The sequence below is a fragment of the Loxodonta africana genome, chromosome 11, assembly GCF_030014295.1.
Source record: "Loxodonta africana isolate mLoxAfr1 chromosome 11, mLoxAfr1.hap2, whole genome shotgun sequence".
Classification (NCBI taxonomy): Eukaryota; Metazoa; Chordata; class Mammalia; order Proboscidea; family Elephantidae; genus Loxodonta; species Loxodonta africana.
The window spans coordinates 37,916,086-37,935,064 of NC_087352.1; the positions used below are offsets into that span (position 1 = coordinate 37,916,086).

An 18,979-nucleotide genomic window follows, 5' to 3' on the forward strand; every position below is an offset into this window, starting at 1 on the left:
CCGAATAGAAAGTCAGAGGAGCAGAATTGAGCAAGTGGAAGGCAGAATTGGTGAGATTGAAGATAAAGCACTTGGAACCAACATATTTGAAGAAAAATCAGATAAAAGAATTTCAAAAAATGAAGAAACCTTAAGAATCATGTGGGACTCTATCAAGAGAAATAACCTATGAGTGATTGGACTACCAGGACAGGGAGAGAGAACAGAAAATATAGAGAGAATTGTTGAAGACATGTTGGCAGAAAACTTCCCTGGTATCATGAAAGATGAGAAGATATCTATCCAAGATGCTTATCGAACTCCACATGAGGTAGATGTTAAAAGAAAGTCATCAAGACATATTCTAATCAAACTAGCCAAAACCAAAGATAAAGAGAGATTTGAAGAGCAGCTAGGGATAAACAACACGTTACCTACAAAGGAGAGTCAATAGGAATAAGGTCAGGCTACTCGGCAGAAACCACACAGGCAAGAAGGCAGTGGGATGACTTATATAAAGCATTGAAGGAAAAAAAAAATTGCCAGCCAAGAATTATATAACCAGCAAAACTGTCTCTCAAATATGAAGGTGAAATTAGGACATTTCCAGATAAACAGAAGTTTACGGAATTTGTAAAAACCAAACCGAAACCGCAAGAAATACTAAAGGGAGTTCTTTGGTTAGAAAATCAATAATATCAGGTATCGACCCAAGACTAGAACACTGGACAGAGCAATCAGATGTCAACCCAGACAGGGAAATCACAGAAATAAATCAAGATAAAAAAAAACACTCAAAACAGGGAAACAGCGATGTTATTATGTAAAAGAAGACAACATTAAAACAATAAAAAGGGACTAAGAAATGTAGTCATAAATCTTTCACATGGAGAGGAAGACAAGGTGATATAAAGAAATAAAAGTTAGGTTTAAACTTAGAAAAATAGGGGAAAATATTAAGGTAACCAGAAAGGAGACTAACAATCCTACTCATCAAGATAAAATACGAGACAAAAATAGAGACTCAGCAGAAAGAAAATCAACAAAATGAATAAGAGGAAAAGACAATATATAAAGATTAACCACTCAGCACAAAAAATTAAGTGGGAAAAAGAAACTGTCAACAACAGACAAAAAAAGACATCACAATGACAGCATTAAACTCATACCTATCCATACTTACGTTAAATATAAATGGACTAAATGGACCAATAAAGAGACAGAGAGTGGCACAATGGATTAAAAAAAACATGATCCGCCTATATGCTGCCACCTCAGACTTAGAGACACAAACTAAAACTCAAAGGTTGGAAAAAATATATCAAGCAAACAACAATCAACAAAGAGCAGGGGTGGCAATATTAATTTCTGACAAAACAGACTTTAAAGTTAAATCCACCACAAAGGATAAGGAAGGACACTATACAGCAATTAAAGGGACAACATACAGGAGGATATAACCCTATTAAATATTTATGCACCTGATGATAGGCCTGCAAGATACATAAAACAAACTCTAACAGCACTGAAAAGTGAGATAGACAGCTCCACAATTATACTAGGAGACTTCAACACATGACTTTCAGAGAAGGACAGAACATCCAAAAAGAAGCTCGATAAAGACATGGAAGATCTAAATGCTACAATCAACCAACTTGACCTCATAGACATATACAGAATACTCCACCGAACGGCAGTGAATTATATTTTCTTTTCTAGAGTACATGGAACATTCTCTAGAATAGACCACATATTAGGTCATAAAGCAAGCCTTAGGAGAATCCAAAACATTGAAATATTACAAAGCATCTTCTCTGACCATAAGGCCATAAAAGTAGAAAGCAATAACAGAAAAAGCAAGGAAACAAAATCAAACACTTGGAAACTGAACAATACCCTTCTCAAAAACGACTGGTTTATAGAAGGCATTAAGGATGGAATAAAGAAATTCATAGACTCCAATGAGAACGAAAACACTTCCTATCAGAACCTTAGGGACATAGCGAAAGCAGTGCTCAGAGGTCAATTTATATTAATAAATGCACACAGATAAAAAGAAGAAAGGGCCCAAATCAAAGAATTATCCCTACAATTTGAACAAATAGAAAGAGAGCAACAAAAGAAACCCTCAGGCACCAAAAGAAAGCAAATAATAAAAATTAGACCAGAATTAAATGAAATAGAAAACAGAAAAACTGAAAGAGTTAACAAGACCAAAAGCTGGTTCTTTGAAAAAATTAACAAAATGGATGAACCACTGGCTAAACTGACAAAAGAAAAACAGAAGAGGAAGCAAATAACCCAAATAAGAAATAAGATGAGCGATATTACAACAGACCCAGCTGAAATTAAAAGAATCATTTCAAATTACTAAGAAAAATTGTACTCTAACAAATTTGAAAACCTAGAAGAAATGGATGATATCCTAGAAAAACACCATCTACCTAAACTAACACAAACAGCCGTAGAACAACTAAAGAAATCCATAACAAAAGAAGAGATTGAAAAGGTAATAAAAAAAACTCCCTATAAAAAAAAAAGCCCTGGCCCGGATGGCTTCAACGCAGAATGCTACCAAACTTTCAGCGAAGAGTTAACACCATTGTTACTAAAGGTATTTCAGAGCACAGAAAAGGACAGAATACTCCCAGACTCATTTATGAAGCCAACATATCCCTGATACCAAAACCAGGTAAAGACACCACAAAAAAAGAAAATTATAGACCTATATCCCTCAGGAACTTACATGCAAAAATTCTCAAAAAATTCTAGCCAATAGAATTCAACAACATATCAAAGAAATGATTCACCATGACCAAGCGGGATTGATACCGGATATGCAGGGATGGTTCAACATTAGAAAAACAATGTAATCCATCATATAAATAAAACAAAAGACAAGAAACACATGATTTTATCAATTGATGCAGAAAAGGCATCTGACAAAGTTCAACACCCATGCATGACAAAAACTCTCAGCAAAATTGGAATAGAAGGAAAATTCCTCAACATAATAAAGGGCATTTATACAAAGCTAACAGCGAATATCATCCTAAATGGAGAGCCTGAAAGCATTCCTGTTGTGATCGGGAACCAGACAAGGATGACCATTATCACCACTCTTGTTCAACATTGTACTGGAGGTCCTAGCCAGAGCAATTAGGCTAGGTAACGAAATAAAGGGCATCCAAATTGGCAAAGAAGAAGAAAAATATCTCTGTTTGCAGATGACATGATCTTATACACAGAAAACCCAAAAGAATCCTCAAGAAAACTACTGAAACTATTAGAAGTGTTCAGCAGAGTATCAGGATACAAGATAAATGGATAAAAATCAGTTGGATTCCTCTACACCAACAAAAAGAACATTGAAGAGGAAATCACCAAATCAATACCATTTCCAGTAGCCCCCAAGAAGATAAAATACTTAGGAATAGATCTTACCAGAGATGTAAAAGATCTGTACAAAGAAAACTACAAGACACTACTGCAAGAAACCAAAGGAGACCTACATAAGTGGAAAAACATACCTTGCTCATGGATAGGAAAACAACATTGTAAAAATGTCTACTCTACCAAAAGCCAAATACAGACACAATGCACTTCCGATCCAAATTCCAAAGACATTTTTTAATGAGATGGAGAAACAAATCACCAACTTCACATGGAAGGGAAAGAGGCCATGGATAAGCCAAGCATTACTGAAAAAGAAGAACAAAGTGGCAGGCCTTACTGTGCCTGATTTTAGAACCTATTATACTGCCACAGTAGTCAAAACAGCCTGGAACTGGTACAACAACAGATACATAGACCAATGGAATAGAATTGAGAATCCAGACATAAATCCATCCACACACAAGCAACTGATATTTGACAAAGGCCCAAAGTCATTTACATGTGGAAAAAAATAGTCTGTTTAACAAATGGTGCTGGCATAACTAGACATCCATCTGCAAAAAAATGAAACAAGACCCATACCTCACACCATGCACAAAAACTAACTCAAAATGGATCAAAGACCTAAATATAAAATCTAAAAGATAATGGAAGAAAAAATTGGAGCGACGTTAGGAGCCCTAATACATGGCATAAACCGTATACGAAACATTACTAACAATGCAGAAGAGAAATTAGATACCTGGGAGCTTCTAAAAATCAAACACCTATGCTTATCCAAAGACTTCACCAAAAGAATAAAAAGATTACCTACAAACTGGGGAAAAGTTTTTTGCTGTGACTTTTCCAGTGTCTGATCTCTAAAATCTACATGATACTGCAAAAACTTAGCTACAAAAAGACAACCCAATTAAAAAATGGGCAAAGGATATGTCTTCACTAAAGAAGACATTCAGGTAGCTAACAGATACATGAGGAAATGCTCACCATCACTAGCCATTAAGGAAATGGAAATCAAAACTACAAAGAGATTCCATCTCACTTCAACAAGGCTGGCATTAATCTAAAAGACACAAAATAATAAATGTTGGAGAGGTTGTGGAGGGACTGGAACACTTACATGCTGCTGGTGGGAATGTAAAATGCTAAAACCACTTTGGAAATAGATTTGGTGCTTCCTTAAAAAACTAGAAATAGAAGTACCATATGATCCAGCAATCCCACTCCTTAGAATACATCCTAGAGAAATAAGAGCCTTTACACAACCAGATATATGCACACCCATGTTCAGTGCAGCACTGTTTACAACAGCAAAAAGATGGAAGCAACCAATGCCCAACAATGGATGAATAAATAAACTATGGTATATTCACATAATGGAATACTATGCATCGATAAAGAACAATGATGAATCCATGAAACGTCTCATAACATGGAGGAATCTGGAAGGCATTATGCTGAGTGAAATTAGTCAGTTGCAGAAGGACAAATGTTGTATCACACCACTATTATAAGAACTCGAGAAATAGTATAAACAGAGAAGAAAAAATTCTTTGATGGTTATGAGAGTGGTGAGGGAGTGAGGGAGGGAGAGGGGTTTTCACTAACTAGATAATAGATAAGAACTATTCTAGGTGAAGGGACAGACAACACAGAATACAGGAGAGGTCAGCACAATTGGACTAAACCAAAAGCAAAGAAGTTTCCTGAATAAACTAAATGCTGCGAAGGCTAGTGTGGCTGGGGTAGGGGTTTGGGGACCCACGGTTTCAGGGGACATCTATGTCAATTGGCATAATAAAACCTATTAAGAAAACATTCTGCATCCCACTTTGGAGAGTGGTGTCTGGGGTGTTAAATGCTAGCAAGTGGCTATGTAAGATGCATCAATTGGTCTCAACCCACCTGGAGCAAAGGAAATGAAGACCACCAAAGACACAAGGTAATTATGAGCCCAAGAGACAGAAAGGGCCACATAAACCAGAGACTACATCAGCCTCAGACCAGAAGAACTAGATGGTGCCCGGATACAACCGATGACTGCCCTGACAGGGAATACAACAGAGAACCCCTGAGGGAGCAGGAGAGCCATGGCATGCAGACCCCAAATTCTCATAAAAAGACCAGACTTAATGGTCTGACTGAGACTAGAAGGACCCCAGCGGTCATGGTCCCCAGACCTTCTGTTAGCCCAAGACAGGAACCATTCCCAAAGCGAACTCTTCAGACAGGGATTGGACTGGACTATGGGATAAAAAATGATACCGGTGAAGAGTGAGCTTCTTGGATCAAGTAGACACATGAGACTATGTTGGCATCTCCTGTCTGTAGGGGAGATGGAAGGGCAGAGGACATCAGAAGCTGGCTGAATGGACATGAAAAGAGAGAGTGGAGGGAAGGAATGTGCTGTCTCATTAGGGGGAGTGCAGCCAGGAGTATACAGCAAGGTGTATATAGGTTTTTGTATGAGAGACTGACCTGATTTGTAAATTTCAGTTAAAGCACAAAAAAAAAAAAAAAGTGTTGAAAAGCAAAGATATCACTTTGAGAACTGTGTGCCTGACCGAAGCCATGGTGTTTTCAATCACCTCATATGCATGCAAAAGCTGGACACTGAATAACGAAGACTGAAGAAGAATTGATGCCTTTTAATTCTTGTGTTGGTGAAGAATACTGAACGTACCATAGATTGGTAGAACGAACAAACTTGTCTTAAAAGGACAGCCAAGGCGCTGCCTAAAAACAAGGATGGCGAGACGTGATCTTATGTACTTTGGACATGTTATCAGGAGGGACTAGTCCCTAGAGAAGGACATCGTGCTTGGTAAAGTAGATGGCCAGTGGAAAAGAGGAAGACCCTCAACAAGATGGATTGACACGGTGGCTGCAACAACGGGCTTAAACACAGCAATGACTGTGAGGATGGCGCAGGATCAGGCAGTGTTTCGTTCTGTGATACGTTGGGTCGCTATAAAGTCATAACCATCTCAACAGCATCTAGTAACAAAAACAACTTAATTAAAAAAAAATAGACCAATGTAAATATAGAAATATAGTTTAAAAAAAAGCTCCTTTTATATGATTAAGAAATAAGTCAGAGGTAGCACAGATAATCAAGATGGAGTAATTCATGTAGAAATTCAGAAGATACACTTATATTAGGAAAGACTTATTGGCACTATGCCAACCAAAAATCCTGCTAAATTTTGTACTAAGCACTTCCATATTTTATCTTTTACACTTAAAATTTACCAGTGTAACTCATACTAATAATATTATCTTTTTTTTATTTTAAAAAAAAGAAAAAGCTTAAAAAAAAAAAAGAAATGCAGGGCCCAGAGATAGAAAGAATATTGATTTTTTTTGATTTTCTGAGGCTAGGTCCATCTTTAGAGTAAAATAACCAAAAAAAAAAAAAAAAAAAAAGAATAAAACACCAAAAAAAGGACTCATGGCAACAAGATGTGTTAAAGAGCAGAACTGCTTTATAGGATTTTCTTGACTGTAATCTTTACAGAAGCAGATTGCCAGGCCTTTAATTCAGAATACCACCAGGTGGGTTTGAATTGCCAACCTTTCAGTTAATAGCCCAGCGCAAACCATTTGCACTACCTAGGAACCTTACAGTCATTTTGGACTCATGGTGACCCTATCGGACAGAGCAGAGCTGCCCCACAGGGTTTCCAAGGAGTGCCTGGTGGATTTGAACTGCAGACTTTTTGGTTAGCTGTAGCTCTTAACCACTATGCCACCAGGGTTTCTTAGGCACCTTAGAGTGGCAATAAATAACCCATTTTTTCTTACTTTTTTGAGTTAGAATTTTGTCATTTACAACCAAGATAGTTATTAGCTTGTCCAAAATTATGCAATGACTGTTACAAAGAAGGTCATAAAGCTGGTTTTAAATCTACGTCTGTGTTACGCCAAAGCTTATGCACTATGTAATACTTCATCTAGCTTCTATGACTAAAAAAAAGTGCCAAATATTTTGAGTTAGTCAAATATTAACACAAAGAAAGGGTATGAAATGGGTATGATCGCCCCCAGGGGCAGACTAACCAGCAATCAAGGTATGCATGGGCTCATTTGTGTTTACTTACTAATCCGTAGTACACAGTTTCACATGTGGTGAAAAACAGGTGAAATTGTGCACTACAGATTAGTAAGTAAGCACAAGTAAGCCTGTGCATACCTTGCTTACTGGGTACTCGGTCCCTGGATCGCCACTGACTGACCTACTCTACATATCTCCAAATACTAAAACTGTGTCCAAAGAGTGAGGAAGAGCAAAAATGCATGTATTTTCAGATTGGAAATAAAGCACTTCTTTTTCTCCTAGAATAAATCACCACAGATGGTAATATGAGTTCCAGGAGAGTAACTGAACATTTCCTGCGACTTTGAGTGTAAATATCTTTATCTGAGTGATCTGATATAGCAGACTGAGGCAAGGGCTGCCAGTAATGACGGAGAGGCTGAAGAATGATTCATAATTGTAAATGGAGTGCAATAATTACTCAAATTTGACCTGGATCTACAAGTCCACGCGTTGTTCCCCACAACGCTGCCAGGCTTAGGATGGTAAGCAATCCTCCACATGCTTTACCCTTTACCCTCACCCCTTTGTGCCGTATTTGTATCGACAGCTGAATGACTACGATTTGCCATTGTGGAAAATTCAACATAGGTTTTTAGCATAAAGTAATATTTAAATAAATACAGCAGAAACTATTGGGAATACAAAGAGAAACTGATGAAGACACACACACCCACAGACACACAGTTCTCCATACGTGTGTCCACACAGACATCTATCACCTATTTCTTTTCAAGTCTCCAGGCATCACTTACAGTATTTGACCTTTAAATTCAACATTACAAAACGTCTCAGCAGCTGACAATGATGTAACAAAAGTAGAAATTAATAACTAACGTATACCAAGAAAGACTTGGCGATTAAAAACCACCCCCCCAGTGGGTCTTGGGTGAAACAGGAAGTATCAGAAATAACAGTTTCAGAGTGGTTGAGAACTAAAATACTTAGAACATATAAATCTAAATCCACGATATATGACTAAGATGTTTCTGAGATGCAAATTCATGAAGTTAAAGCTCTCTATTACCAAATTAGAAAGAACGCAAGTAAAGCAAAAAGCTTTTATCTCAAGCTAGGAAAGGAACAGTAAAACAAATCTAAGGAAGAAATGAGAATCATTGATGATAAATAAAACTAGTTAGTGTATCAGAATATCTGCGTGTGTGTGGTGTTTTAAACAGTGGAATTAATAAATTGAAGGTTGATTCTTTGGGGGAAAATTGCCAAAGCATTACCTAGTCTGATAGAGAAATGATAGATAATTGGTTTGAATGTCAAATGCCAGCCTTAAAGATTTTTGTCTGATTAGAAAAAGAATATATGCTCAACCATAACAACCAAATTTAGAGAAGCAAAATAAATAAGACCACTTCATTTTTTCACACCACTGCCTTGCCCATTTTGCTTGCAATGTGCTCATTTTAATTTCTGTTACCCTGATTACCATCTCTGAAGCATCTCTAGTCTCTTCATCATCTAAAAGTGTCTTAGAAATACCATTTGCAAATTGTTTCCATTATTCCTCTGAATGGTCACGTGTAGTTTGACCTTAACACTTGAAATCCACTCTTCAAATTCCGCGGATGTCTCCGGTTGGTCACAGCTAACTGGAAGCCTGGGGCCAGGGGGCCTGGGTGGTGCGGTCTTTTAATCTGTTCAGGTCAGCTTCTGGAAAGGATGGCAGATCGTGGAGGACTATTGAAGGGACTAATGGAGAACAACCAGCAGCTAGCAGTCCCTTTCTCCTCCCTCTCTTCCTCCCGAGGTAATATGAATATGGCTACATTAAATTTCTTACTTTCTGTGAATCCTTACCTTTGCATGCATTCTTTTCGTGGGCAGCAATTCCCTCCCTCTTTCTTTGGCTGGCAAACTCCTACTTATCCCTCAAGATCCAGCTCAATTGTTGTCACTCTGTCTTTCAGCTGCATCACAAAGAGGGAGCAAGGTCCTAAGAACTTGACAAAGTAACCTAAGGTCAGGTCCTCAATCTGCTCCTCACTGATTCATGTGTACTTGGACGAGGTACTTCTTTAAGTTCCCTCTTTTGCAAAATGGGAATGAGAATAACTGCCTTGGTATTATTTTTCCAAGAATACTGAAAAGATCAGTAGATGCTCTTTAAATACAAATGATTAAAAAAATTTAATTATGTTGTTGCTCTTACCATTTTTTAAAAACAGTATTTTATTATGTTTAAGGTGAAAATTTACACAGCAAATTCAGTTCCCATTTAACAATTTCTACACAAATTATTCAGTGATATTGGTTACATTTTTCACAATTTACCATCATTCTCATTCAGTTTTGGTTGTACCATTTCCAATACTCTGGTTTCCCTGCCCCCTTACCTTCTCATCTTTGCTTTAGAGTAATTTTTGACCGTTTGGTCTTCTACAGATGATTTTTTAAAGGAGCTTATTATTCATGGGCAATAGTCTTTATTTTATGAGCCAATCTGTTATTTAAAAGGGTGACCTCAAGGCATAATTTTGGTCTGTTTAAAGGGTATCAGGGTGATAGTCTCAGGGAGTCCTCTAGTTTCAACTGGCCCAGTAATTCTGGATGTTTTAAGAATTTGGGTTCTGTTCCACATTCTTCTCCTGTTCTATCGGGATCCATCTACTGTAGTCCTGATCAGAACCTTCCGTAGTGGTAGCAGGGAATCATCTAGTTCTTCTGGTCTCAGGGTAGATGAGGTGGTGGCTTGTATAGACTATGAGTCCCGTAGGGTAGTTTCTTCTCTGAGTCTTTGGTTTCCTTTCTTCTTTTGTTCTGAAAGAGTAAGAGACCAACAATTGTTATCTCAGCTGGCCACTTGCAAGCTTTTAAGTTCTTGCCATTGTTTAGACTTTTTTTTCTGTTTGCTCAAGTGGGTCACTTTGCCTGGTGCAAAAATCAACTGGTGGCACTCAAATACTAACTCGCCCTCCGTTTAAATACTATTCACTCTATTTAAATAGTAATTTACCCCATTCAAATACTAATTAACCTCGCCTCCACTTTTTTTTGTTGTTGTTTCTACGGCCCCCATTTTTCTTTTCTATTATTTCCCTCTCTTTTAGCTGTCCTTTTGTTGCTTGTTTTTGACAGTTTATACCTGTGCCCATATCTAAGGACACTGTTTACCTTTGCAGGTACATTTCACAGTTAAAGATCATAAGTCATTTAGCAATGGGGGGTAGGTGGGGGGGAAAGAGAAGTCCTCACAAAACAGAACACAAATCTCCGTTCTACAGCCAAGCGCCAGGAGCCAGCATTCAGTTTTGCAGTGCCCTAAATGAGCCCCAGGAGCCCCGGTGGTGCAGTGGTTAAAGCGTTTGGCTGCTAACCAGAAGTTCAGCTGTTCGAACCCACCAGCCTCCGCTCCGTGGGCGAAAGTTGCGGCAGTTTGCATCCATAAAGACTTACAACCTTGGGAACCCTATGAGGCAAGTTCTACTCTGCCCTACAGGGTCCCGAAAGTCATAATCGAAAGGATGACAGTGAGCTAGGCATTTTTCAGAAGCGCAGGCGCGGGTCCGCGAGCAGTCTGCCGCCTCTGCAGCCCGCGCCGTAGCCCGCGCTGGAAAGCCGGATCCTTCGGCTGGTGCACGCAGGGGTAGGCCGGAACTTGGGGCCGGGAGTACGGGGGCCGGGGGAACTACAACTCCCGTCGTGCACAGTGGCTAAAGCGCGTTCGGCTGCCTCATCGTCTCCGATTCTTGCGGCGTGTCTAGGAACTCCAAAGTAGTAAATATAGCGACTGTAAGCTTCTCTGGCGCAGGGGGGCCGAGAACAGTTCACGGAATGCCACTCATTCTTTTTATGTTTCCCTCTGACCTATCGGAACCCATTGTTCGGCCGGCCGGGTTTCCGGGGGGACATTACTTGTGGCCGGACGCCAGGCGCGGCGGTTTAATTCTCCGGCGGCGACTGACTGAGTTGGATGCGATGGTCCTGACCGGACTCATTAGGAAACTCGGTAACGTTCTGAGAACCCGTGTCGCCCCTCGCCGAGGCTCCCTCCGGTTGTGAGCGCTTGCTGAGAATGGCCGTATCGTGTGTCCCCTGGCAGGCCACCCCGCGACGCCTCGCGCACTTGACCCGGCTTTGCCAGGGCAGCCCCCGGCATCCGGCTTGCACTTGGTGTGAACTCCGCGGTGGCGTCCTGAACGCACTCGGCCTGCCTCTCGGAGAATGGGCTTCTTTAGTTCCTCCTGCACGCGGCCCCCAGCGCGAATAACGAAACGTTAGGGTCAGTTCTGGGAAGGAGTGTCTTTGGAGCCGGAATGTAAAATAGCTCTGTGCTGTCCCTTGGCAGGTCATCAGCTGGCCGAGATCAGGGAACGCGCCCTGAGGAGTATTCTCTGCAAGGTTGAGCACAACTTAATCTGCTACGCTGATCTCATTCAGGAGAGGCTGCTTTTTCTCCATTTGCTGGAATGGTTCAACTTCCCGTCTGTTCCGATGAAAGAAGAGGTTTTAAACTTGCTGAACAGTTTAGTTAAGGTAGGGTCATTTTGAAATAAAATAATAAGACAAGTGAGTGTTTCTTAATCATTTCAATATACTACTTGTTGAGAGTTAGATAATTGGGAGCGTTTTTCATTCTAAAAACAACCAGAGATGTTGCATTTTAATTTAGCTGGTTAGGTCGTGCCTGTCTTGTGATGTTGAATCTCACGTTGCCTCCGTTGTTCAGAGGTAGTGTCTTTATTTCTGATTTTTGGGATCATCTTTCGAGGTCAGTATTTGTCATTGTTTTTCTTTATGTTCTAAGATTTACATGTGTTTTGTATGAAAGAGGACACATTCGTGAATAATGTTATAGATCAAACCAAAAACCAAACCAAACCCAGTGCCCTCGAGTCGATTCCCACTCATAGCGACTCTATAGGACAAGAGTAGTACTGCCCCATAGAGTTTCCAAGGAGCGCCTGGCGGTTTCGAATTGCTGACCCTTTGGTTAGCAGCCGTAGCACTTAACCACTACGCCACCAGCTTTCCTGTTACAGACCAGGATTAGTAAATAGCACAAGTATGTTTAATTACTTGTCTCATCTGTTTTTCAGGTTTATGTTCCTCTGCCCACCTTAAGAGTAGTTGGTTGTCAGGGTCAAATGTGAAAGTGCAAGTTTAAGCTTTGAAAACTGTAAGTTACTATACAATTATCAGGAATTCTTATTGTTACTTTGGCATTCTTTAGACTAACAGTATATGTTTTTGTGCTCATGGGGCTGAGAGTATAGAGTAAAACACAGTTGAGTTTATAGTTTCTAACCATGTCAGTGGCAGAGTTATTGACTTTAGGGTAGAAGGCTAATCGTATCTGTCTTTAGCATTTTCTCATTAGGCAGTGAAATTAGAAACAAACAATATGGCAAACGTCTCCACTGAGTTAATTGATAAAATGTCTGGGGAGCAAGTGAAATTGATCTGTATATCTTTTAGAATTAGAAGCTTTACCATTTGTGTTAACCAGTTGGTGACGGGGCAGAACTGAATTCTACTGAAGTGGTGAGATTTCCACTGAAGGGAAAAATAATAAATATGACAATAACAATAAACGTACAGTGATGGTATTTTTTATCTTTAACTTTTATATTTGTTTATAAACAGATGAGATTAAACAGGTACCTGTTAATTATTTTTCTAAAACAGGTGGTTAAGCTACATTTTGAGACATAGAGCTTTATTAAAATTTTCAGAGCAAGAATAACCAATTGGTATTCATATCATTAAAAATAAGACACTTGCTGTTCACTTTCCAAATGATAAAAACAAGGCATGTTCAGTGTAGACTATTGTTATTGATTGAACTGCGTCCCCAAAATAGTGTTGCAAATCCTAACCTCTATGACTGTGGTTATAATCCTTTCTGGGAATGAGCTGTCTTTGTTATGTTAATGAGAACAGGATTAGTGTAGGGTGTGTCTTGAGTCAATCATTTTGAGTTATAAAAGAGATTGAACAAGCAAGTGAGAGAAGTAGAGATGGGGGAAGAGGGATGCCAAGCCACACAAAGATTGCCTAGGAGCAGAAGCTCGGAAGAGACAAGGACCTTCCTCCATAGCAGAGACAGAAAGTCTTCTCTGACAGGTGGCAACCTGAATTTGGACTTCTAGCGTCCTAAACTGTGAGAAAATAAATTTCTGATTATTAAAGCCATCAGCTTGTGGCATTTTCTTTTATAGAAGCACTAGATAACTAAGACAACTATGTAGTAAGAGAAGTTTTAAAACTGCAATAGTCACCCATGATGCCATCGCTGAGAGCTTAACCACTTTTGATGTTTTGGAATAGATCCTAACAAACTTTAAAATGGAATTGTATTCTATTTACAGCTTTGTTTAAGACTCAGTATACCATGATTCTTTCCCTACATCCTTTACTGAAGGTCATGATTTTTAATGACTGTATATTTTATATTACAAAGATATGGTTTTCTAATCTCCATTGCTAAGCACTTAACTATTTCTTACTTTCTGCTATTTTAAATTATGCTGGCATACCAATATTTTGTTCACGTTTTATTTTTTCCCTATGATTGACTTCCGGAAGTGGAATTAATGAGTCAGAAGTAAAGAACTTTTTTCAGACTCTTGATACATATTACCAGATTGAATATCAGAACGATTGTATCAGTCACACTTTCAACATTGTTGATAGGTGCCTTCCAGAGGATTCTGACTCAGCAATTCCAAGTGACAGAGTAGAGCTGCCTTAAACGGTTTCCTGGGCTGCGATCTTCACAGGAGCAGATCACCAGGTCTTTTCTCCTGAGGAGCTGCTGGGTGGTTTTGAATCACCAGCCTTTAGGTTAGCAGTGAATGCTTAACCATTGGGCCACCAGGGCTCCTCTTTCAACATTAGTGGGCCATTTATCCATACCCTTGTCAATTCAAGTTTTTGAAAACCTATAAATGTATGTAGTGTTTATGAAACTCAGATTTTTGAATGAGGTTTTCTGTTTGTAAAAATGGTAATCAAACTGTCTTTGATTTTGACAAGAAACATTGAAAAGTCGATGACATACATCCACTTAAACAGGTACGAGTCCTTAAACTGGATAGTAAGGGCAAGGTTACCTGTTTCCTAACTTGTTCTTAGTTGTGTTTGTGTTATTGTTGGTTTAGAGAACCCACACCATGCACTATTTTCTTTTGTCTCTTGCAATTAAAAAAATAAGATCTCTTTCAGGGGAAGCTGGGCAGTTGAGATACCAGAAGTGTGTTCTGGGGTGGGGCTGGTTGGAAGTGGGAGAAGAGTAACTCATTTAATAATTACAAGAGTGGGAATGAACAGAGTGCATTTGCAGTGTTTGGTGGCTGGGCTTAACTCTCACGAATGTTATCAAGTGTTTTATGTATGCGTTTGTAAACCTGTGTTCTTATATTCATGGAAGTTCTTTACTTGGGGCATACCAGTACAAGATTGATTTATTTTTTTAAAGTGAAACATCTGGTCTGCCAAAAATTATTTCATTGTAGTAAGACAAAGTTTGGGGCCCTGGTGGCGCAATTGTTAAGAGCTCTGCTGCTAACCAAAAGGTCAGTGGTTCAAATCCACCCGGTGGCTCTGAGAGAGAAAAGACCTGGCAGTCTGCTCCTATAAAGGTTACAGCCTAGGGCACCTTGTGGGGCAGTTCTGCTCTGTCACATGGGGTCGCTATGAGTCAGGATTGACTTAGTGGCACCCAACAACAACAACAAGACAAAGTTTAGAGATTTTGATAAACCAAAAACCAAACCTGTTGCCATCAAGTCGATTCTGGCTCATAGCAACCCTGTAGGACAGAGTGGAACTGCCCCATAGGGTTTCCAAGGAGTGGCTGGTGGACTCCCAACTGCCAACCTTTTGGTTAGCAGCTGAGCTTTTAACCACTGCGCTACCAGGGCTCCAGAGATTTTGATATTTATAGTTATTTTCAAGACTGTTCCCTTCTTTTTAGTATCCCCCAGCAGTCAAGCATTTGGTTGACCTTGGTGCCGTAGAGTTCTTATCTAAGCTTCGTTCTAACGTGGAGCCAAATCTGCAGGCTGCAGTTGATGGTGTTCTGGATGGACTATTTATTCTTCCTTCAGAAGTTCCAACACTGCCTTCTACATCTTACCAAGCCAATCCGACTGGTAACACTTTGAAATGGATTTAATGCATTCTGTTAAAATTAGGAAAGGGATCTTAGATTAAAAAAAATTTTTTTTTCTCACCCCCTCAACCTTATTTTTCTGTGTTGACTCACGTGAATGTGAACTTGACCTTTTATTTTTGCTCCTCTACTCTTATTCAAAGGAGGATACATTTATATTGATACCTGTGTCCAAATTCCTTAAAAGATGCCGTTGACTTTTGTTTTGTGAGATTAGTTTGACAGATTATTCTTTAACAATAACAAATTTTCACTGAGCTCTCATTGCTGTGTACCAGATGTTGTTCTAAAGGGCCTTTACTTGCATTGTTGGATCTTCTTCTTCACATTCCAGTATAATAATATCTGCCTTAACTCATGATTTTGTTATGGGGACTAAATAAAAATGAGATAATGTATTTTATAAACAGCAGTGCACCATGGTACACTGATGCAAATCAGAGTTAGAGAGACATGGATTAAGTCCCAGTTCTGCCACTAGTTGTTTGACCTTGTCTAAGGTACTTAACCCCTCAGGCTTCAGTTTTCTCATCCAAAAATTGTGATAATAATAGCACCTCTCTCGTAAAATTGTTATAAGGATTCAATGAGACAGTGCCTGCAAAGTGCTTACCGTAGGGCCTGACACGTATAAACACAGCAATGTTAGCTATACTGTGCGCTCTTGTTCCTTAATGTCCAGTGTAGTGCCTTACACATGGAAGGCATTTAAATATATTTGAAGAAAAAAATGCTTATGAAATTTATGTGATTGGTAGTGAAAGTATAAAAGTTCTTTTTGATGGTTTAATCTGATAGACAATATTTTTCTCTATACCATTGCTAGTGCTGCTACTGCTGTTAACTCTTGGCACTTACTGTTAACAACAGCAGTAATGCAGCTGTCATTTAGTGAGCTCTCCTGTGATAGGGCACTGAATGAAATTATTTAAGCACATTATCCTGTTAACTCTTAAAACAGCCCTTTGTGATGTTACTATTATTATTTTATAATATTTCTTAGATGAGAAATATTTTGTAAAAATTTTTTTCAATGAACTAAGTTGCCCAGAGTTTCTCAGTTTGCTAATCTATGACAGAACCAGGATTCTAACTTTGCTTTATCTTCACAGTAATGGGGGAGCAATTAGATACACCTTGTTTTTTTTTTTATTCCTCACTTATTCACTGTCTCCTTATCTGACATTTTGCATTTATGACAGTAGCAAAAATCTATTATCCGACTATTTTGCACATTAATGACATATGTCTGGTAGTAACAGACGCCAGGGTGTGAGGTGAGAGTAACCCTGACTGTGATGGTTAGTGTTAGGCTTCAACTTGGCTGGGCCGTGATTCTCAGTGGTTTGGCATTTATGTAATGATGGCATTTGGCCGTTCTGTAATGATGTAATTTGGCAATTATGTAATGATGTAGTCATCCATTTTGCATAATGTAGATTTTCGCATAACAACCTAGTCTATGGAACTGAGCGATGTCGATGAGTGAAGTGTGGATATAGGTAGGGAGGCATTGGTGGTTCAGTGGTGGAATTCTCGCCTTCCATACTAGAGACTCGGGTTCAGTTCCCAGCCAGTGCACCTCATGTGCAGTCACCACCCATCTGTCTGTGGAGTTGTGTGTGTTGCTGTAACGCTGGACAGGTTTCAATGGAGTTTCTAGACTAAGAAGAACGAGGAGGAAAGTCCTGGTGGTCTACTGCTGAAAATCTGCTCATGAAGATCACGTGGATCCCAATAGACCGTTGTCTTGTGAGCTTGGGGACTGGGCAGCATTTTGTTCTGCTGTGCGTGAGGTCCCCATGAGCCAGGAGCTAACTTAACAGCAGCGGACGGCCATAGCGGTAACAACAGCAGCAGTCATAAAGCTAGGTTGTGATGATGGTGGTGATCCTTGGTGCTTACTGAACACGAATTCTTGTCAGGCGCTGTGCCACACGCTGTCTGTCCTCTCGGTTATCCTCCATCTTACTAAGTGCTGCGTCAGTCACTCAAACCCAAATCTGGTTCCTCTGGGGATAAGGCAATGGTCACAGCTACCATGAAACTTACAGTAAGGAAAATAAGCAAGAAGTAGATAAATACATAATTTCACATCATGATTTGTGTTAGGAAGAAAACTAAACATAGATAGAAAGTGACCAGGATTAAAAGAGCCCTGGCTCAGCCACAGATTAGCAAACCAGGTAATTTTGGGCAAGTTAGTTTATTGAATAAGAAACATTGTTTATGTTTAGCAAATAAACAGTAATGTAATACTATGTATTTTGTTTTCAGAGTTTTCACACAAATCTGAAACCTTGACAGGGTATTTTCCTCAAGACAAAAGTAATTTCCAGCAAGTGGAAGTGCCTCCACGACCAGTGGGTATGTATGTGCAGTGAAGTTGATTCTTGTTAACAGGTAAATCTGAAATAAAGGGGCTTCTCCTGTTATTGCGAAGCTGTATCTTAAACGGGCAAGCTTGAAATTTTAGTACCAGACTGAAAGTTTCAATTGCATCCAATTGTACACTTAAAAATCGTTAAAATGACAAATGTTTTGTCATATGTATTTTAGAACAATAAAATCTCTTAAAGAAGAATATGAAAAGACAAAAAAAAGTAATTTGATTTGTGTTGTTTAAAATTGTGTTGGCTTCTCAGTTTCCTTTTGTTTTCTTAGAGCACTGATATTTGATCTTCAGCCTTATTGGCTTCAGGTCCTCTTCATAGAGGTTTACAGTTAAAGGAGAAATTTAACACTGTACAGGATATTTGAGCATGGCTAATTCGTTGTAATATAAGATTAAATCAGCATTAATTTCTACAAGTAAAGATTTTTGCCAGCTGCCAGTTTCTTTTATGTTAAATTTAAACTCGATGATCTGGTCAGCCACAGGGTAAAATAGAAAATTCAATTGAAACTTTAAAATATCATTCATTATTGATTTGTGCCTAATTCTCTTCCTCTGATACTCGTTTTAATAACTGTGAGTTCTGTTTAAATTATGAGGAGCTCTCTTACTTACCCTGTGAGAGAACACATTTGCAACTTATCTTGTTTGGTGTATCCTAGGTTACTGTAAGAAGAAACCTTTATTTTGGAAATAGTTTTAAAGGTGAAGCCTTACTCTTACCATCATGTGTCTATCATATTGTTATTCTTTAAGGCCTTACATTTTGCTGTTCCATTAACAGTAAATTGGACCGTGAAATGTTTGAAGTTTTCTGCGTTTCCTTGGCTGCCCCTGACCACGACAGACAGACACGTTCTTTCCTCTAACGAAAGGTATGGTGCTTGAAGTGCTTCAGGCATTCTTGCTCGTTTATTGTCCTTACGTCTCGTGGTTAGTACTAGTTAGTACTCGACGTTTTCACCAGGAAAAAAGATAGTGG

The 18,979-nt window shown here is 39.1% G+C and overlaps 1 protein-coding gene across 5 annotated transcripts in view; it reads left to right on the forward strand.

Annotated features, from left to right (window-relative positions):
- The first annotated feature begins 11,211 nt into the window (after nt 1-11,211).
- RTTN (rotatin) overlaps nt 11,212-18,979 on the forward strand; it is a 211,898-nt gene continuing 204,130 nt past the window's right edge. For 3 of the 5 annotated variants that reach the window (XM_064294406.1, XM_064294408.1, XM_064294407.1), the window contains exons 1-5: nt 11,212-11,435; nt 11,775-11,962; nt 15,405-15,582; nt 17,880-17,969; nt 18,782-18,872. In XM_064294406.1, the coding sequence (XP_064150476.1) occupies nt 11,261-11,435; nt 11,775-11,962; nt 15,405-15,582; nt 17,880-17,969; nt 18,782-18,872 (722 nt within the window). In that variant the 5' untranslated portion in view covers nt 11,212-11,260. The remainder of the gene's footprint in view (nt 11,436-11,774; nt 11,963-15,404; nt 15,583-17,879; nt 17,970-18,781; nt 18,873-18,979) is intronic. The other 2 variants (XM_064294409.1, XM_064294410.1) reach the window with 2 other exon arrangements.